The following is a 22,922-nucleotide window of genomic DNA, read 5'->3' on the forward strand; positions in this document are numbered from 1 at the left end:
TGAAACCAGTCAGTCCTAAGTAGGGGGTTTCAGGGCTAGTTGGCATGGAGTGTCCATTACTTGTTCCGCCATCGCACAATCAAAAAGGAAGAGTAGTGATTCATTCTAAAACAGCTGCATACCAAAGATTTGTCTTGGAACAATACGGTCATAGCCACTAGCAATTAAACGTTTGACAAGTTCGATAAATAGTTGTCGGAAATGGTTATGTCAAAGCATTTTGCGAATATCATAAATCAGTTACGTCTCCATTAAGTTTGAGTTTTGAAATACCTTGTCGCAAAAGAGTCTTAATATATTGATATTGATTTTAATAACTAATATCGAATTACGGCGATATAGTTAAGCAAATGATTTATGATTTTATGATAAAGGTAGCGCTCCAGAAGAATCTTACTGCTATTGATTAAAGTTTTCAACATTGATAGTGGTTCTGAAAAAAAACGTTACTAGCTGTAAAAAATGAACCCAACCCATCTCCATTAAAGTGAGGAAAATCGATATGTCAAGATTAAATTTTCTTTTCACATGGTGTGGTATAATGCCAAAATTTTACTAATTTTGATAACGATGAGATCAAATTCAGAACTGCATATTACAAGGCGCGGTTTTGGCCACAAATAGACTCGAACTCACATATCCCGGGCTGAGCGGCAACACCTAAACCACAATACCACTGTTCTTTTAAATGAAGAGACGTGAATTTGGAAAAGAGCAATTGTTCCGTTACGTCTAACGTACATATTTACATTCACTTTCTTTGTGTATTTTTATTGGTAGAGGAAGGAGTTTATTTTCATGTAAACGTTAAAGGTGAAATAATATATAAGACAACTATTGTCATGGTATTCAAATTATTATCATTTTTACTTTCCTAATGTAGAATAATGTATTACCTTTTAAAAGTAGTCCTATTTCAAAATATCACTGCATATAACTTCACTAGCTCCTTTCAGTTGGAAGCACTTAACGTAAACTAGTTGCCAATGGTATAGGTAAACGAATTGGGGTAATCATTATAGACATTTGAGAACAGATGCAATGAAAAAAGAAATGTGGTTTAAGTAATATCTCACAAAGTAAAAATCTAATCTTGTATTATAGATATGATAAGTTTATACGATACATAGTCTGTATAGTTTGTCACGGTAATGTAAGTTAAGTTAACATTGTACGATTGTATCTTGTGATATGTTCATTCAATATATTTTATATTCTGTCTTTTTGAACTCAAAGTTAACATATTTTATTTATTATGAGGTATTTTTGGAAAATTAATCTTTTACATTTGCTCAATTCATTATTTTCTGAAGCGAACTTTAGAAAACTAATCATGGTCTCATCAAAACAGGAAGATCAAATAGTAAAACAAAAACAGAAGGTAGCCAAGCAATATATTTTCCGACTTGTATTAATTGAAGTTAATTAATTAATTTAAGTTAAAACCTCTCTCCTGTCCATATAGTTAGACTAAATTAAACCAAATTATAAAATTATATGAGCCGCGCCAAGAGATAACAAACATAGTGGCTTTGCGACCAGCATGGATCCAGACCAGTCTGCGCATCCGCGTAATTCATGAAGGGACTTTAATATAACTAGGAACAAAAGTACCCCATATTAAGTCTATTCGGCGTTTATAACTTTCGGACTCCAAGCTGAAAGCGACTAACCCACATATTGTGATTTGTAATTTTTAAAATAATTTATCACCGTAAGGCAAAATGCCGCCACTGTTTTATATATTTACCTGAAAAATAATGGTTGACCAGTTTATAGTTTCCAAAAGTACGAGAAAATTCGAGTTTTCTTTGCAGTTTTACACATGAACCTTTATAAACCGTTACAACGCTTTATTTTTTAAACATTAATAAATATAATATAGAACGAGACGCGACAGTATATTTAGACACTATCATCGCGTTGGCAGCAAACAAAAAATTCGCATATCGTGTGGTGTTTCAGGTAATCTACCCATCTTCCGATTAAGGAAGTTACTTTGCCTTAGTTATGTAAGAACCACTAGCGTGCTGAATAACACTACGTAAATAACGGACCGTTCCATTATTAAAAGTACGCAAACATCACTAACCTCAAAACCGAACTATAGGTAGAGCACAGTATTATGGCGTTTAGAAGTAAAAACAAAGCAATAACATACACTAAGTTTAAGATTTAGTCAGTGATTCTTTGTTTGCCGAGCGGTTATGATATTCGTATTGTACCTTTTTTCGTCGGGAGTTCGATCCCCATTTGTTTCAGTGGGCTTTACATACTTTGTGTAAGTTTGTTTTTCTCTAATTTCTAATTTATAGTCTTGTTTCTTATTTTCGTATAAAATTGGTCTAATTGGTATAAAATATATATAAATCCTTTAATTATGGCTGGGCAATGTGTTTATTAAAGTGAAGTGTAAGATTGTTATAAAACTTATACAACAAACTCGTACAGGTTTAAAAACATCACAGGAAAAAGCTTAAAAATATTAGATAAGACTAAAGGTGGGGTGTATTTAGACATAATTGCGTGTCAGTTGTGACATATAATTTTAGTGAATATGCTAGAACTAGATTTACTAACTTGTTTTGTCTGCATTGAATTGTATTGAAGAAAAGAAATAAATACTGAATTAAACGGTTATGAGAATCAAACTCACGACGAAAAAGTATAATACGAATACCGTAACCGATCCAGGCCAACGAGAACGTAAACATATTATTGATAATAAGTGTATAAATAGAAAACGATAACAAAAACATTATTGGAAAAGTCGATTATGTCTTTATTGGTAATTCAGAGTTTTCTTTATGGTCAGTACGATTCAAAAGTAGTACAACTAATTTGTAACGGATAATGGTTTCACTACCTGATTCCCCTTTTCTCAGTAATAACATAATCATGTTACCGTCACAAATACCGTGCGCGAGTAGTGCTGACTTCATTTTAAATTATTGTTTTGTTTGTTTTTATTTCAAAACGTCACAATATTGTGCGATATCTATACGTCTGCGCTTTATTAATAATCGCATGACGTTTGCTGAACGGGAATCCGTTTATTTCATAAACCGGGAAACCCTTATCAGAAATTAAAGATGAATGTTTTTATCTTAAATTTATTAGGGAAACAACGATTTTCAACAGAATTTGATGAAAAATACATACTTGATAGAAAACCTTTGAAACTGAAATTATTTTCCAGGTCTGCAGTATGAAATAGATAGGAGAAAAGAAACATTCTTTGATCAGTATTCGGTTTAAAGCGAAAGTATGTTCTTAAACACTGGACGATTTAATATCTATATATGTAAGTACAAATCAAACAAACTTTATCGAACAACAAATTGATCTAGACACACTTATCTATAATTCGGTGGGTGCAATAAATCATGGATACTTTAAATGGAATCTGTTTTTTGTTTTGCTACCTGGAAATCATGCTTACCTTACGAAGGAAGGTATATTAAATTGATCATTTATTGATTTAATTTTTTTACGATTACTGTTGAAAACGAAACAAACCCTAAAAGTAACTTATCGGATTTTGCGAAAACCGTACTTTTTGTTTCATTACGGATTATGCATTAATTTGAATGTACATTTTAGCTAATCCATCAACACAGTTAAATGATAAATGAACCTGCTTCAATATCAATATATATCAATATTCGTTTGCCGCGTTCTTCTGACGGCTGAGAAATAAACCCATTTAATAAACATTTCCTGTAAATACGTGGACTCTTACCTATCCCAAAATCATACTGTACTCGCATATCAGCTCGCGTGAATGGGAACTCGTTCGAAGATGTTGCCGTATTGTACAGAACATGTTAATTAACCTAGAGTTAGAATTATACATGTGTATGCAAAAAAAACAAGATTACAATTAAAACAGATAGGCCTGTGACTGTCCAAACATGGTATTTATTCCATTGTAATTAAAGATAACATTAATTAAGAATTAACGAACTAATGTTACATGTGTTTCTCAATTTGAAATATGAAATAGTATGGTATACCATTACTCGGTCTTGTATATTTGTTATTATCACGTAATAAACCTTGTATAGATTTTGAACTGTTTTACCCGGCACTTGATATTTTGCCAATACTTTACTGATAATTTTGAAAGATATAAAGCTTTAAACTACACTACTGCACTATTGGTTAAACATTTTGTAAGTTTGTGTTATTAACAATATGCTAGAAGCTGAAAAATGAAGCCGTACGTAAAACATATAATAGTCGTATTCGTGCTTATACTAGAGAATATTATGTCTCGTAAGTTGTACATTTACATTTATATATAGGCGAATGTAACTCTGAAAGCGACACTTCAAAGTTGCGCTTATATTTTTCTGGTCAAATTAGTTATTATCTACTTCAGTAAGTCGAAACATTTAATGAAATAGGTGTATCAATTTCAAATCAACTTGAAAAATACCATGGTATCATTAATTGGACGTAAGCCTCTAGGTCATAAGCAAAGTTAGTTTCGGTTTGTTGAAGAAGAGATAAAGCGTCTAAACTGAGATGAAAACTATAAAAAAAAGTATGTATATTTTTCATCAGTATATATATATTATTGATAACACACAACACTTGCTGGTTGTACAGATACACATTTATTCAACACTATTTTCGTGTTTACCTGACGAGTATAAACTGTATTCTCTGGGTATTTCCACTTTTGCTTTGGAAGTGGTAAAATAGAACAGCGATGCGGTATAAATTTTAGAAAGTTTTGGTTACGTTCTCAATCAAACAAAATGCTTAAACATTTTTCCAGTACGTGCTTATATCATATACCACGATTGGTACGATAGATTGCTACTTAAGGATAATGTATTTAAAATAAGTGTTGTTTGGGATGATTTCCATATACTGGTTAAAGTTTGTCATTGGTGGTTTCCAAGGCGGTGCTCCTCTGGTTTCCTTTGTTTGTTCGTTTTGTCCTCGTCTGCTTGCTTTGTTTGTGTCTGTGTGTTGTGTTTGTGTAAGAGTGCTTGCCATGTGCAAGTCCGCTTGGTGTTGCCCTTTGTGGAGACTCCATATTTGAACGTAGCTTTACCTGTAGGGTAGTATCCATATCATCTTAACTCAACGGGACCTCATCTTAAATAAGGCTTAAATGAGCAGTTTAACTTTAATGATAATGATTTCATTGCTTAGTCAGACTCTAATGATGTTATTAGTTTAGATACAGAATCGACCCAGTTTTGGCATTTGAAAATGAGAACTGTAAAGTACATATTGCTGAATTTTTCTAATTTCTGTTAACGATTTCTATTAAATCAAGGTTTTCAAGGTTTTCACACACACATAACATTTGCACATATAAAGCTAATGTTTTATAAATGTTACATTGATCTCTCTCATGGGAAATGTTTTCAGAGGAAAAAGTGACCCTTAAAGCATTGAACGATCTCAAATGTAACTCTATGCCGGTGTTGATGTGTGAAGTTAAAGACTATGATATCATGACTTTGGCGATAGACGGTCAGCCAGCCGCCGATTGCACATATAAAACATGTGAGATATATCAAATTGAAGGAATAAACTATAGATTTTCCTTTGATACGAGTATTGGGATATTCAATATCACCATGGATCCCGTGACCTTTGCTGACAATGGGAGGACATTCAAATGTGATGATGGTGATACCTCTTTTGCCGTTTTCAACGCAATGGTTAATGGTGAGATTTATATATTATTCTCTAACTGTTTTTGTCCCAAGAACCTAGTGTCATAGGCGGCTTACTAAAACATGCATTATTCTTACACTTGCGTAGGTGTTAATGTAGCATATTAGAACATGACTTATGAAAAATAAAGAAAAAAACATTTTATACAAGTTTTTACTTTTGCTCAGCAAACTGCTGGTCGAACTATAGACCGATAGATAGCATAAACTTAGATAAGGAGTCCTGGAAAGTTACACCATAATGCATACACCACTGCATCAGAATCTATGGACACTGCATATATGTGCATATCGTCATTTAAGTATTTAACAAAACATATTGACCCTACTATTTGCACGTAAAGCAGTCATTTGTGTCACCGAACAAGATATACATAGAACAAACAGTTTTACTCTAGTTCATGTTAAATAAGAATGACTTATTTCATTAAAGAAACAAACACGTAGACATCAAATAGAATAGTATTGTCCTCTAATTTTTTTTATTTGTATATATTAATCTCATACAATCGACCATTAAAGTATTGTCAGTTTAACTTGTTTGAAATTGTTATATTTTTGTGGATGCTGCTTTTGATGAATGTGAAGCAGAAAGGTTGACAGTACATATAGGTTGACAGTACATATACATTTTACTTTAGCTCACTAAATATATATTGGCCGTTCCATGTGAAACCCTGTAGAATTCACATTATTTAATTATTGCATGATAATTAGTTTAAAATAGGGAAGCCCATTTTTTCTTACGTACATGAGGATTGAATTATCTGGAAGCTAGTTTATCATGTTCATATATTGCAATTTAGTTATCAAAGGCAAGACAAATTCTACCATGATCTACAAATAAACGTTGTGTTGTCATGGCAATTCAAATTTCAATGCATCCACACATGATGAGAATATAGAGGTGTATAGTTAAAAGACACGTGATGAATCCAAACAGATATGGTTTAGTTATTTTTTAGTATAGTCATCATAAATATTCTCTTAATATTCAAATATATGATATAAAGTTTAACTTAGTAATACGCATAAATTTCAATTTTCCATTGATAACATGAAAAAAAAAATGCCATACATGATGACGTTATGCTGCTTTCATGACGTTCTTAATCGTCTCTAAATGCCATGACTATTTGAAAGGTAAAGGGAAGAAATCTCTTCCTGAGTAGGACGTTCAATAAAAAACTATAGACCCTTGTTTCATGAAAGTGAATTCGTTAACAGCATGAAAGTAACTTCCTTCTTAATAACACATTGACGAAAGTAGTAAAAAAACAGTACATTATCTATCTTTTGTCAGTTGTAGCTTTTACACGCTTTGAATGAATATGAGTACATAATTTTATGTACGACTTTTACTTTAAAGTATTTTCGTACTGCAAACATTGATTGCTTTTCATGTAACTACTTTACATCTATTTTTCACAGTTATCCCTGAAAACAGTGCCAACACTATCTCGTCTGCAAAAGGTCCATCCAACTCTATTAAAATAAAAGCGACATCAGGATGCCTTTATCCGAGTACAAGCATAACGTTTCAATGGTATTACTTCAAGGTAGGATATGTAAGTTATGAAAATTATACAAATAGTATTCAAATCATTATAACTCTGATAAAGTTTGTTGAATTTACTAGCACATATTCTTATTTGTTCAATGATTCTTTGAAAACAGTATGATAACTGTTATTGGTAACAAGGGTTGGCATACATATGCTGTACATGATCGTTTTTGTAAAGAGTAGTATTTTTACGATTTTTACACCATATAGGCTGGAAATTCGCCAGTCTTATACGATAAAAACCATTCCTATCTATCAACTGATGAATATGGCTGTACAGACGGACCTTGTGGCGGGAAAGGGGTTGTGAAAGTGACAAGTACACTCGTCATAGTAGAATAACCTAGCGATGACGAATATTATTTCCAGGTTTTGGTAAAACATCCTGATAATACAGACATCATCATTGAAACAGACAAGCCTTTTCATCTAAAATGTAAGTGGAAGTAAACTACTGAATTAATAAACGCCTTATACATGCAATAACTTTGTTTCTTTGGTGTATTTTTCTATCAGCAAGTTTATTAATACATATCACATAAAAGACTGTTTAGTCATGATTTGAACCCTTCTTTTGAGCACAACTTCAAACTTGTAGTGTATGTTTGTTTCAATTTATCGACGAACAAAATAATATAGTACATATCCACGTTTATTGCCGACCATAATTTTGGATTTCGAGTTTGCAATGCAACCACCTGTAAGTAAACAATGCTAAGACATTTACCACTTCTAAAAAAAAAATTATTGGCTTTTATACAGCACTTCATAGCCCAGTATATTAAGCAACGAAACTAAGCAATATAAAGTCATTGAAAACATTTTATTGTTTTAACTGCGCAATGCAGTGTGCTCCACCGAAATCATGATACATATATTAATTTCAAATAAATATGTTCAATGCATAAATTTATAAAACAGTTAAAATACATTAAACTATATCTTATCTACGCGTAATCCTTGAATTCAACAATTATGCCAAACTAAAACTGACATATAGTGGAGAAATTTAGTTTTATGAATACAATTTTGTATTGTAAACGAATAGTGTTTTTAATGTTTCATGTTGTATTGTTTGATTCCAGGGAAACCTGTCCATGAAAACAACGGTATGGGTCCAGGTATATACGTGCCAAGAAGTGTTGGTGGCATCGTCTTTAAATCAAAACGCTTGCTGTGTTTCAACAGCTAACTATAGAGAAAATTATTCAGTTTGTTCAGAAGGTTTGAATGCTTCTAAATGTCCGTATACCGTAAAATTATATAAGATGTAGTCTTTAATAATTCTTAAATAACTCGGTAAATGAGACAGATAAGCGGCATGATTCTACGTCTTAGTGATATTTTGATTGTGTCGCCGCGGCCGTATCTTTAGCCAACTGCTATTATAATTGTATAATGGAACTTAACACAAGACTTGTAATCTAATTTTAAATACAATTATTCATAAACTGTGCAAGCAATCCGGCGAAGAAATAATTGCCAGTAGAGTTCCTTATTAAAATATATGAAATAACTTCCCTGAGAGCCGTACAATAATCTAGATTTAGTGTCATTTAGTGTCATTTTCGAATTCAGATAGATATGTTTGGTATGTTTTTATGCTAGATAAACGAACCGAGCATTTAAAGATTTAAATATTGATTTCAATTTTCATTTCAGTTAAGTTATAGTTCCCGAACATATCATGGTACGTAAATTCATAACAGGAAGTTATTGTTTACATGTTGTCATGACGAGCTGCGAGTACGGTACTGGATGTTCGCTCTATGGCTTACTAAACGGCGCTGGATATAAGTCGATGTGTAGGTGTTTAAAATGCAAAAGCGTTTTTATTTGTTAATCGATTACTTCCATATTCTTTACTTATTTTTCATAACTTTCCTTTACATAAATTAAACAATTATAATTACTTTTTCAGTAAGTCCGTCTGTCCGATTCCATGTCATGTATATTTCAATAAATGTTGACCTAAAGTCATAACACCTGAAATGATTGTTATTCTGCAGGACTGGTGAAGTTTTGTACCTGGTGTTTTAATTGGAAATTCACATCGTAGCTACGTAAATTCATAACAGGAAGTTATTGTTTACATGTTGTCATAATGCGCTGCGAGTTCGGTACTGGATTTCCGCTCTCTAGCTTACTAAACGGCGCTGGATATAAGCCGATGTGTAGGTGTTTCAAATGCAAAAGCGTTTTTATTTGTTAATCATTTACTTCAATATTCTTTACTTATTTTTCATTACATTTTATTACATAAATTAAACAATTATAATTTCTTTTTCAGTCCGTCCGTCCGTCTGTCCGATTTCATGTCATGAATATTTCAATAAATGTTTGACCTAAAGTCAGTACACCTCAAATGATTGTTATTCAGCAGGTGAAGTTTAGTACCTTGTGTTTTAATTGAAAATTCACATTGTATTTACGATTTACGCTGTACAAGTTAAGGCCCTTGACTTGGTCAAAAATACTCATTAAGAGCATAAGTTTGTTTTCTACGTATCCTTAAATATATTTGACCTAGAGTCATAAAACTAATCAAGACCATAGTAACTGTTATGGTCCTTGGCTTATTAAAAAATACAAGCAAACCGAGCCTGCAACATTTTTGTTATTGTCGTGTTGAGCGACCTGTGAAGTTACATTTTTTTTTCTATTTGGCTGAAACTTCATACATTTCTGTACTTATTAATACATTGTGCGAAGCAACTCTATAGCTCTATTTTTGTAGAGACATATGTCCCTTTGCCAACTTAGCCAATTTTGGTTAAGTATTAGTAAAAGTTATAATGTGACAAAACATTTGAAACCAGATACTGATTTCCATCCATAGCTCTTGTTACTCAGTATAATAGTGTTGTGATAGAGAGATGTACTTTAAAGGCATTTATATTCAATTGGTTATTTATGATGTTTATAGAACTGAGGATTCATGCGTACGAGTAGTTATTGTGTAAAGTAAATATGTACTTGAATCGATTTTCCTAGTTCCGTGTAGACGGCCGGGTCTAAAGTCTTACCTGACGTAACGGAATTCAGACGAAATGGAAACGGTCATTCATCCATCCAGATTCAGCTCAAGATAGCGTAAAAAGTTAACGGTTATGAGACCATTTTTTCCCAACATTATTTTCGTCTGGCCACATGCTTAAAAATATGCATGTGTTTTAGGTCAGTCATTTGCAGATAATACGGTACAGGTCGCGCAAGGTGTTCATTTTGGGCCATTTTTGCCTCAAAAATTAGTGTCCTGAAACCTGCTTTTTACACGTTTTTATCACAGAAGCAACAGAATCGACAGGCTGAAAATGTCACAAAATGAAGCGCTAAGGCTGTGCAATACATTTGCTCAACACTTGCCTTGAATTTATCAAAATTGGATTTTTCATGATTTGTTTCGCACTGGTATCAGCGCAGATTTGTGGAATTTTCAAATTAAGGTATTAGATCACTAATAAAGAACCTCCTTTTTGAAGAGTATTCAATTCCTACCATAAACCTACTTTTACTGCAATTCTTAGGGGTGCGTAGCCTTACTGGGACCAATTTTTTTTCTCCTTATTTTCCTTTTTTCTAGTAAGTTTTACTTCTTTCAAGACTTATTATTGATTTCTTGTACAAAAATGGAAACAGATTAATCTTATAAACGATTTTTTGGTGTTCAAAGTGAATTTACTACTTAAACAGAAGGGGTAGGGTTACACATCTTTAAAAATATTGAGTTACACGCGGTGAAAGTTCTCTATTTTGCTTTCACTCTTAGATTGTATATTGTGGAAGAAATGTAGATAGGTTATTTTTAAATGGAGTAAGCAAAATTCAAAACAGAAACGCGGCATTCGACCTTTAATATCTTTTCAATGTTGAAGTACGAATTATGTCTCATTAAATCCATTTACTTGAGGCACAATAGAAAAAATGATATTGACATTTTTATTTTGTGTTTTATAATTATTTACCAATAGTTTGATGTTTCTTTTATTAAAATTAATGGTAAAATAAGTTCTCTGCAAACGTTTTGGATAGTGGCTATCACTTTGAAATTTGTCTCTACTTGAGCTTGAGGAGATACCATAAGTTATACAAAATTGATAAAAAATGGCATGGTAAAAATTATTTAAAAAATGCAAAATAGTGCAAAACACAATTACCTTTCAGAATATACCAAGCAAAGGCCGTTTTGTAAACATTACTATTAGTGATCTAATACCTTAACTGTCCCTTGACCCCATAACAAGAAAACTGAACCGAAAGAGGAAGTAAAATATTTACACGAGGTCGTAAAACAATTAGAATTAACAGTTGTTTATATAAACCCGTTGAACAATATCAGGACAGGTAAATCTTTCTTAAAACCATAACAAATTAGTAAAATCCTTTTTTTGGCGCAGATATCATATGCATTAGTTTGAGTCGAAGAATATTAATAAAATGTTGTCTGCTATGTAGAAAAGTAACTGATTTTGCACATATAAACTTTGCAACTATATCTTCGCTTGCTATGGTTCAGAGATGTTAAAGAAAAATCCATTTAAAATATTCGTATTTATGTCCTTGTTCGTTTCATCGAAATGAAACATTTATTATTTTCTATAGGTTGAAATATGAAACTTGAAGGAAGATATGTACTGATGAGCCGTATTTTGTTGAGTGCTGTAACATTTGTATTTGGTAAGTTGTTGCCTTTCAAGAGACACCAATTAATTATTATTAATTTTAATACACATGCACTTTAAATATATAACTTGCTTGTATTGTACATGAAGAATCGTTTATCTTCATACTACACGCCATACAATAGCAACCATTGTCCTGTAGAAAATCAATACAACATTCAAGGTCAACATTAATTTGCATAATTATGTAATTGTCGAAGCAATTGACGAAACAGGATAGATATGTATATAAACTGTGTGTACTAGTGCTTTATGCTAAATAAATATTAATATTGTTGTTTAGATTATATTTTCCATATTGAGTAGAAATAAGCAATATATAATAATAACATACACTTCTGTCTTCCATATAGATATTCTATAAATTTGTGAATTAGCTATTTTATATAGAACTAGATTTTGTTTAATCATATGAAATCGTAGAAAATAAGTTCCTATCAAGCATAGTGTTCAACAGAAATTCTGTACCAGTCATGTTCTAAAATCCATATTTATGTCACTAAATCAAATGAAATGCCAATGCAGATCATCCGGAAGTGCAGAAAGCAACAAAACTAATAGTATATTTAGTTTGATCAAGTCTGACCATGAGAGGAAATGGAATTTACAACACTTCTCACGCTCTTCAATCTATAATCCGTGATCCCAAAGGACCAGGACATTATAGTTACACGTATGTAGGTCTGGTGGCTGTAGCATGAGGACGCCTATTCAATGTTGCTTTATGATAACGGAGCTATGCTAGGGGAGGGGGAGAAGGGCGGGGGGCGCATAGGCAGAGTTGCACTTTCCATAACCTATTACAAGCAGACACAGTCAATCCGAGCCTTCTATTAAACTGCTGTGTAACGTTCTTTGAGAAATATTTATCAACTAATACATGTATAGATTTAAGTTTAAAACAAGAAGTGTGTATTTATTTAAAGTAGAGCTTATTTATGCAATATATTTGTATGAAAATGAGCGTTTTTTTCCATAATCTTAAAAAGAGAAATTTTGAAATAAAAGATCATACACTCACGCTTAAGTCATTTGCGTGCAACATACATTGTACAATATATAAACATATAGCATACCCGGGCGGAAATTTCGTTTATGTATCACATCGTACAAACCATATTTAAGAAAACGTGAAATTATATACCATTTAGTACCATATCGAAAGCAGTCATTAGATGCATTCAAAGTTAAATACAGTTAAGAAGAACAATATACTATTTGAAGTTGTCAATTATTTACTATCTGAATGTCATTTATTGTAATAAATATTTTGAGACCAAAAGGTCGGAAATATATATCCAGTTACAACATTTTTTTTATATTTCATTGAAATACTGTATGCATATTAAGAGGAACTAAAGCATTGTATAAATGTTTTCACTCTAAAAGTATTTTGTTTCTGTTTGCTTTTTGTTTTTATGGGTTTATTTTGTTCTCTTTTTCCCTCCATAGTTATAAGTATGTATGACGAGTCTATAGAAATTGTTGCACCATCTAAAGTCGCTTTCCTTCTATTCCAGAAGTATCCACAACTGTCAGGATACATAGTGTTGGTAGCCTACGAGAAACCGGATATGTCCGATGTGGTTCTAAGGTCACGTTTATCTGTTCGATCCCGACATATCAATACACAATGACCTGGTTAATTGACTCTGATAAAGCGGCAGAGTGTACAACAACCAACTGTGTTCAATACCCGCCATACAAACTCCAAAATATTGAATTTTTCCATGACACAAGCAATGGAGTATTCAACATGACGATTAATCCTGTAACATTTAAAGCTGATGGACGAGTAATAAAATGTAAAGATGGTTCGGATACTGTTCATGTGACACTGGCAGTGAAAGGTGAATTTTCATTTTCTACGCACTCTTTTAAGTGGTTTCAAAGGCCTTGTTAAAGGCTATTACAAAGTATGCTGGGGAACATTAAAAATGAAAGTCCTCTGATAAATAACATATTGTTTATTTTAGTTTTTCCTGAACAAAGTACAACAATAATATCCGAACCAAAAGATGATAGACAGGATATGATCAACATAACTGCGATATCCGGATGTGTATTTCCTAGTTCAGCCATAACTTTGCAATGGTATTATTACGAGGTGAGAATATATTGTCTAATAATTGAGTCAGTGCATACTGGGGTTCTATTTAAGCGAAATCTTTTCAAATATTATCCACTATTTATTAAAAACCCTGATTTTCCCCTTACTGTCAATTCAAGTGTAGATATTTATAATCTATAATTTATTTTCAAAATTATATTGACAAAGCAAATCAGAAACATGAAAGAATTAAAATGAAGATGATAGACTTTATTTATCCCCCCCACCAAAGGTGAAGGGGATATTAGAAATGCTCTCCGTCCGTCCGTCCGTCCGTCCGTGCGTCCGCAACGATCTTTGTCCGGAGCATAACTCCAAAAGTACTTGAGGGATTTTCTTCAAACTTCATACACTGATAGAACACATTGGGAGGAAGTGCAGTGTGGAAGAACAATAACTCTACCTTGCCTATTTTTTGAGTTATTCCCCTTTATCTTATTTTCTTGAAAAATTTTGTCCGCAGCATAACTCCAAAAGTACTGGAGGGATTTTCTTCAAACTTCATACACTGATAGAACACATTGGGAGAAAGTGCAGTGTGCAAGAACAATAACTCTGCCTTGCCTATTTTTTGAGTTATTCCCCTTTATCATATTTTCTTAAAACATTTTGTCCGGAGCATAACTCCAAAAGTACTGGAGGGATTTTCTTCAAACTTCATACACTGATAGAACACATTGGGAGGAAGTGCAGTGTGCAAGAACAATAACTCTACCTTGCCTATTTTTTGAGTTATTCCCCCTTATCATATTTTCTTAAAAAAAATTGTCCGGAGCATATCTTCTTCATGCATGGAGGGATTTTGATATATCTTGGCACAAATGTTTACCACCACGAGGCGGAGTGTCATACGCATGAACCAGGTCCCTAGGTCTAAGGTCAAGGTCACACTTAGAGGTCAAAGGATACAAGAATAAAAATCTTGTCCGGAGCATTTCTTCTTCATGCATTGAGGCATTTTGATATAACTTGGCACAAATGTTCACCACCACAAGACGGAGTGTCATGCGCAAGATCCAGGTCACTAGGCCATAGGTCAAGGTCACACTTAGAGGCCAAAGGTCAGGTACAAGAATGACTTTGTCCGAAGCATTTCTTCTTCAAGCATGGAGGGATTTTGATGTAACTTGGCACAATTATACACCATCATGAGACGAAGTGTCATGCGCAGTTCCCTTCTTTAGAATTACTTCCCTTTGTTTTTACTTTAAATAGCTTTTATTGTAACTTTTTCATTACTAGTCGTAGGGAAAAATCGAGACCACTTTTCTGTAGTACAACAAACATGCTTAATCCAATTTTGAGGTGTATTTTGACCAGTCTCTTCCTGATAAAGATTTTTGTGTGGACTTGCAATTTTTTTTTTTTTTTTTTTTTAAAGATTAACTTCCCTTAGTTGTTACTATAAATAACTTATATTGTAACATTTTTATAATTGACCCTAGGGAAAAAACAAGACCACTTTTCTGTGGTACAGCATAGATGTTACTCTCCAGTTTTAGGTGTATTTTATTAATTTTATTATATATAAGGTATCTCTATCTAGTAAGGAGTTTTTTTGTGGACTTTAAAAAACAAAAGACTTACAATGATTACTAAACAACCACAAAATTAACATTCCATTTGCAAATACAGCTGCTAGAGTAAAGAAATTTGCTTTGACGGGCATATATTGTGACATTCTGGCACTCTTGTTCCCTGTTAGCTTTCCATTCCTTCTTTTTACAGTAGCCATATAGAAAAACATCATAGCTATACTGTTCATGAAAATTAATAAAATTTAGCAGTAAACTCACTACTGACTTATTCTTTCTTCCACATCTTAAAACCCCCGGATGCGGACCACATCCTTCAATTATGATATGCCCGGTGGGGGGATTAGCCATGTCTGACATGGCTCTTGTTAATAATATAAATAACCACAAGAGCAGTCTTAAGAGCGTGGCGATCTTGAAAGTATCCTGTACTTGACTCGTTTTAATTTATTTTCGATACTTTTGGATCACTAGGTCTAAACTATGTACCTGTATAACAATTTAAGTCTGCTTTAGCCAGTGATAGGGGACAGGAGGGATGTTTCGCTTGTCATTACACTTTATGAAAAGATTTGAGCAAACAGTGCATGTCGGCTGTTAGTTTCTTTGGTTATTTCCTTTATTTCGTAAAGATTTTCGTAAAGATGTTATACTTGGTCATCGCATTTTTACATTCTGTTCTCATGAAAAAGTAAATTGTCGTTTTCGCCATTAGTCATTTTGGTTAATATGTGTTTAGGTTGACGTGGAACCTATAAAAAGTGCTCTTAGCCGCTGTATCACCCATATGCAACAAGCCCAACCACAATCTGACAACTCTTGATTTAAAAATTCAAACAGAATAAACAGTTCTATCATGTGTATGTTTACTTTATTCTTCAAGAAATATAAAGGTGTTGTTATATCATTTAAAACATTTTTTAAGGTTTATTGCTGTGAAACAAATTTTTATCATACTTTATTATTCAAAGGCAGTTGTTTTATTTCAAAGATAGCAGTCTTAAGGCAGTAACTTGTGTATATTTGTCAGTTATTTACCTTAATAGAAGCGAAAATAAAGTAAAATAAGGCGACACATCCTTAGCCAGTACTACAGACATTATATATCGGTGCTGGAACAACCAAAGCATATCTGACATTATACATTCCTTGTGAAAATACACTAGTACCTTAGGCACACCAGACATCACTGACTAAGGATAATGGCATCTTTTATTGGATCGCGGATTTTGCCATTATTGAATTGCTTTAACATTTTACAAAACTAGAGTTAACAAATATGTAACTATCTTAAATAAACAGGAAATGCAACAATAACACGCGCAGTGTTTGTTTATAGATCTATGTTATTAACTTTCAACGTTTCAACGTAAAGCCTTCATCAGGGAAGAATAACGTTAAAAACAACAGACGCGACGTAGTTACAACAACGTCGCCTTAAAAAGCAGTTAAAAGTATACATGACAGCGATGCGGAGGTCTACATTTGTGCAATGTTAAATGAATTCAAAATACGTTTCTTTAGCCGAACATGTAAGAATTTAACAAACATGTCGAGTAAAAAGTCGGATAGTGTTTAAACATAATTTCATCACATGTATATAAACAGAAATAAGAAGAAAAAAAAAAACAACAACAAAAAACAAAAAACGATATACTCTGCATTATATTGATTAATACAAATAGTTAATAGGTCAGTTATTACCAAATACAACTTTGAAATTTAAACCATTTGAGTAAAGCGTTTTCAGTTTATATATCCGCACAACATTTCTACAAAGACGAACAATGTCATTTCATACAAAATCAACAGGCATAAAGGAGAGGTCCTTTACGCAAAGATCTTGTAAATTGAAATGCAACATATAGGATAAAGCAGGAACGGTTAAACTATTAATTTATTTTGTGACTATCTTAAAAATCTGTATATTATAGAACTTGTAATAGAAAGAGCATTGAAACTCGAGGGTAAACGATTTGTACGAGGGGGCGTAGCCCCCCGAGTATAAATCGTTTACCCGAGAGTTTTAATGTTCTTTTTGTTTTGTATCATAGCCATCCATATATGGTAGTTGTAGGCGGTCCACATTGCCATATACAGCAGTTCAGTGAGTACTTAAAATCCTTGCTTTACAAATGTGTAAAGCCCAGGTAAAATAAACCAATGCTAGAGTAGAAAATCAATAAAATACACTTTGCTGTCTACTGTTCCAGACAGGCTGGCATACTTTCCTATCTAACAGTGCGGTAACTAGCGTGCGGGTATTAAATACCTGCACACGTTTAGTTACCACACCCTGTACTCAGAGTATACGAATTACATGCACCAAATTTGTGAAGAAAAAACACCGAGCTATGATACAAGTTTATTTATAAAATGTTAGTGTCAAGTTGTAAAAATCCAATATTGTATACATACTATACTATACAATAACAATATTTGTAGATTTTTTGTGTAAATTTTGTAACTATAAGCATTCACATTATGACTAAGTCAATTTTATTATGCATACAATCAGGCAGGCCAAAAACCTAGACTGCACCAGATGGGTTCACCAACTGTTAGGTTTTTAACGGTATGCACATCTGGAACTTGCGGCGGAAATGACGTAGTTCAGATGTCAAGTACACTTTCTATACCGGAAGTACAGACTGGCAAGGAATATTATTTTCAAATTGCAATCAATCATGAAGATGATGACAGTACAAAAATCGTTTTGGTTAACTCAACTCAAAGCTACAAAATAAAACGTAAGTGAAATGTAGTAAACAAATGAACAATTTCATTCTTTTTTCGCTGCTTCCATTGGTAATATTCTTCGATCCAAAGCCGGAATGACATGAGCTTTTTAAAGTTTTTTCTCTTCTTCTAAAGCATGTACGCGTTTCAAAGACGTGCTGAAGTCTATGATCATATGATTTAAAGAAATAAACATATAATTAAAAAAGTTTCATGATTTTCACTTTCATTTCTTAGAAATTCATTCCGAAATCATTCCGGAGGCGGAACTACCAGTCACCCATACATTAGCTGGAACTGTTGCAGTATTAATAGTCATTATAGTTATTTTGGTTGTGGCGGCTGTGGTGGTGGCCATTATAATAAAGTAAGGAAAAGTTCGCCTACTTTAAAGTTACTTTAAAGTTACTTTACACTTACCTATGTTAAATTTGATAGACTAGCATAATTGAGTAAAATATAAAATGCAATCGATAAACTTTCAAAATAATTATAACAATTAACTTTACTTACAAGATGTGTGTTGGACTAAGAAAAGACGTCTGAAACAAGCAATGAAAGTGGTTAAATGAGGCAGACGCATTTATACGTATTGTTAATGTAGTGAAGACATTGTAAATGATTTGTCTGTAGGAAATCTGTGTAATGAACATGGCTATCAAATAATTATACTGATTGAAATATCTATCACTCATTTACAAATATAATGCTGCTGTTATGTACAAATACGTAAATAAAGTTTATTCATTTTCATCAGTCTAATCTGCCTTTTACAGAAGGAAAAGGCCGTCTACTACTACCAAAACTTATCATGTGGTAAATGAATGTGAAAATGCAGGGGAAAACAAGGAAGGTTGTGCCGAAATCACATTAAAAGAAACTGAACAAACCCCAGGTAGAGTTTATTTTCAAATAGTTTACAGACTTTATTTAGTTTTAAATGCGACTGATTTATCTGGACTACAAAGTCATGCATGATTTAACAATTTTCATAAATTAAGGGGTCATCTATTCAACCTTAGCTGTATTATATTTATTTATTTTGTTGGGTTTAACGTCGCACCGACACAATTATTGGTCATATGGCGATGGTGGAGGAAGACATTATTTCATCACGAGCGGGCACCTGGTTAGAACCACCGACCTTCCGTAAGCCAGCTGGAAGGCTTCCTCACATGGAGAAATCAACGCCCCGTTTGAGGCTCGAACCCACATGAAGTGCAAGTGATTTAGAGGCAACAACCTTAACCACTCGGCCACGGAGCCCCATAACTGTATTATAAATCGATATGATTGAGTTTTTAATTGTAGAAAACGAGCCTGCAGAAGAACTGGATAAAATTCAAGAAGAGGAAATCAACTAAGATCGCGGTAGCTATGCCTCTTGACATTTTGTTTGATTTTATCAATGAATAAAAACAAATATGATTAATTTCAAAATATTGGTATGTATTTGACAAAAAAAGAGGATTCTATGGTACGCAGTTCATTAATCCCACCATGAAGTGACCCGTCTCGTCGGGCTCAAAGAGGTGTCATTAAAAACATTACTGTGTTTAACATACAGTGCCATCTGCTGTCATTGCATTTACGTTTGTCCCTCCTGGTGGGGTGGGGTGGGGGTGAGGAATAAATTTTATTACCACTGTTCTGTGACCTTGGAACATGGTAAGGGTAACAGTGAGATAAGTTGCGCTCTATTAACCTATTTCAGTTCCCCTTTGGTGTAATTTCCACAGACCAGTCTCAGGCAGCATCCCACTATTTGTTCGTTTTGTCTTCTCTTTGTTTGCTTTGTCTGAGTGCGTGTGAGGGAGTGTTTGTGTGTAAGCCGTGTGTACGCCCGCCTGACTGAGAAGGCTGCGTTTAAAGAACGTTGGGTATTCATCCTTGTTTAAAACACACCATGTTGATGTAAGTTTATGATAACCACAAAAAAGAAAACACTTAAGGCGTTTACACTCGACAGATTCAAAACGTTCTCACTCATTTTTTTTTGTATTTTGTAAGTAAGATAAAACACTTTTATTTGAAAGCTATGTTGTAGACGCTACAGTAGGCATGAACTATTATTTTTATAGTTTACATATAATCGACATATCGTTTAGATAAAATGAATCGCAGACAAACAAAATATTCATTGCGTAACTACTTTACAATAAAATTGCTTCAAGCTATGTACACATTAATATTTGTTTTCAACATTCCTACATTTTTTGAAACGCGGGCAGGGGGTGGGATTGTCAATAACTTACGTTTAAGCTGTATTACAATTGTTGAGTAGATTAAAACTTTAACAAAATGGTTAGGGAATAGCAACTTTCTTTCGAGTCACAGTTTTTTTGTTGGAATTTACGTCGCGCCGATACATTATAGGTCATATGGCGATTTTCCAGCTTTAATGGTGGAGGAAGAACCTAGGTGCCCCTCCGTGCATTATTCCATCACGAGCGGGCACCTGGGTAGAACCACCGACGTTCCGTATGCCAGCTGGATGACTTCCTCAAAGTTACAGTTTTACATAACAGTTTTGTGAATTATTATATTCTGCTATACGCATTAAAAACGTAACAGGTGCCTTCCGTGCGTACAAGAAAATTGGCGCATACTTAACGTAAGCATGCTTTTACTCTGTAACTTGTTCCAGATGTAAACATTGGTATATTTTACTTCTCTGTCTGCATGATTTCAAACAGTGCATATATACTCTGTTGAACTTCTATATTCATTCTTTTTCAAGTCACAGAACAACATCGAATGTTTATATTGCATACGACTTTAAACAGATTGCAAAAACACAACAATCATTATTATATATATACCGATTAGTAGAATTTATACAGAGAAATGCATTTATACATTCTTCTTTGAAGCGCTTTTGATTTTAGTGTATTCATATTATGGAGCATAATATTTCTAACCTCATCTTAAGTCGAGGACAATCAATAAAGATAATTACTCTGCTGGTTTGATTTTCAAATGAATCGGATATTTTTTTTATAAAATAACATACAATGAATGCAATGAAGCAAACATAAAATGACAGCACCCTCATAATATATGTTTTGTCGCGCTGTTTGGTTAAATACATTTCAAAGTACTATTGACCAGCTCACAGTCAAAAGTTGTTCAAAGGTCGTTTGTAAGCAACAATGCATATAAAATGCGATTTTTGAAGCCTAAGAAAGACATGTGTTTCTATACAAGACCTTAATACAAGAAAACATTTATTTAAGTATCTATCGCTTAGAAATACTAAATTTTCTTTATCTTTCAGGCAATAAACCCTAACAAACATACGAAAACAGGAGGTACAATACGTCTACGGGGAAGAATTACGAAACATTTAGATAATAGTTATTTACTGTAACTACTGAATAAAATGTTTTATGATCATAAGTTTGCGTTTGACTGTTTGGTTCGGGCTTTAGATCAATTGGGTCTATAATAAACATAGTGAAGCATAAAGAATTATGTCTCCCACCCCCACTGGGGGAGATATATTGTTTTTGTCCTTTCCGTCCGTCCGTCCGTCCGTCCGAAAGAATCAGAAAATATAACAACACAGAAATTGTGAGTTAATAATATCTGTAAAAAAGATCCCTCGGAAACATGGCAGCAAAATAATAGCAGACTCGGTTTGATTCAGGTTGTTCATGAGAGATAATGGAAAGTGCAACACCTATCACCCACAGACACTTTGGGTTCGGACCTCCACACACCCCATTCTCCTCCGCCCCTGAAATGTTACAAAATGCGTTTTATGATCGTCACCTACGTTCAATACATGGTAAAATGCTAAAAAATATTGGCTAAACTTAACCAGGGGCGGAGGAGAATGGGGTATGTGGGGGGTCCGAACCCCAAGTGTCTGTGCTATCACCGGCTTAAGCGGAATTCTAGTACAAAGATATTGAATGGACTCAATGTTCCCAAAGGACCAGAAAATAAAGCAACACTGAATACAAAATTACTCCAGATATCCAAACAAGTCGTAGTTTGTCGTATTATTTCAATGAATATGTTATTTCTTTAATGTTACAGATTTTCTTAGAGTGTGATGAAACATGGCGATTTAAAGTCGTCTTTAATATTTGACATGTTGCTAACCTTTATCTAAAACACTGTTGTAACGTAAGCCTCCATTATATAAGTAATCATATTATTTCCTCTAGTCTCAAAATTCTACACTCTTACTCCTACGCATATGTATTGTACCAATACAGCTCTATACACACGATTAGTTTACTGCAAATTTGTAACTGTGTATTCTTAATATAATGCATATTTTGAGAATGGCTATGTATCAGGGAAATAGTTAGTAATGTGATATCGCAGTGACAAGATGAAAAATACACGATTACTCAGTAATGTTTCATGTTTATCAAACACATGTGTTCCTTATTACCATTACAAATCCCCGATGATAACGTGATTCCAGCGCAAACGCGAGGACGCGTCCATTTCATTACAACTGATGAAATAGTAATCCATTTTGTTGTACATTACTCGACAACTAAATACCAATATTTATTTATTTTTACTGTCCAAAACGTATTGTCCATAAGTATTGACCTGGCACATCATTAA

At 33.3% G+C, this 22,922-nt stretch overlaps 1 protein-coding gene across 4 annotated transcripts; it reads left to right on the top strand.

Annotated features, from left to right (window-relative positions):
- Positions 1-5,377: 5,377 nt before the first annotated feature.
- On the top strand, positions 5,378-21,731 carry LOC123528262 (uncharacterized). Of its 4 annotated transcripts, XM_053523931.1 has the most exons (15): positions 5,378-5,694; positions 7,134-7,261; positions 7,477-7,702; positions 8,352-8,490; positions 8,929-9,071; positions 9,276-9,440; positions 11,869-11,943; positions 12,474-12,621; positions 13,469-13,798; positions 13,925-14,055; positions 18,112-18,343; positions 18,570-18,699; positions 19,109-19,227; positions 19,644-19,703; positions 21,610-21,731. In XM_053523931.1, the coding sequence occupies exons 9-14, from the start codon at positions 13,582-13,584 to the stop codon at positions 19,694-19,696; spliced, it is 882 nt and encodes a 293-aa protein (XP_053379906.1). In that variant the 5' UTR covers positions 5,378-5,694; positions 7,134-7,261; positions 7,477-7,702; positions 8,352-8,490; positions 8,929-9,071; positions 9,276-9,440; positions 11,869-11,943; positions 12,474-12,621; positions 13,469-13,581; the 3' UTR covers positions 19,697-19,703; positions 21,610-21,731. The 4 variants fall into 4 exon arrangements, with proteins under 4 accessions (XP_053379906.1, XP_053379903.1, XP_053379904.1 ...); XM_053523928.1 differs by lacking the exon at positions 12,474-12,621; XM_053523929.1 differs by lacking the exons at positions 7,134-7,261; positions 7,477-7,702; positions 8,352-8,490; positions 12,474-12,621.
- Positions 21,732-22,922: the final 1,191 nt, after the last annotated feature.

Source organism: Mercenaria mercenaria, chromosome 14 (genome assembly GCF_021730395.1).
Source record: "Mercenaria mercenaria strain notata chromosome 14, MADL_Memer_1, whole genome shotgun sequence".
NCBI classification, from domain to species: domain Eukaryota; kingdom Metazoa; phylum Mollusca; class Bivalvia; order Venerida; family Veneridae; genus Mercenaria; species Mercenaria mercenaria.

Coding starts and splice junctions, on each gene's coding strand:
- LOC123528262 (XM_053523928.1), top strand. CDS start 11,877: ATGAAACTTGAAGGAAGATATGTACTGATGAGCCGTATTTTGTTGAGT. Junction 11,944..13,468: donor TGCTGTAACATTTGTATTTG/GTAAGTTGTTGC, acceptor CTTCTATTCCAG/AAGTATCCACAACTGTCAGG. Junction 18,700..19,108: donor GTGGTGGCCATTATAATAAA/GTAAGGAAAAGT, acceptor TGCCTTTTACAG/AAGGAAAAGGCCGTCTACTA.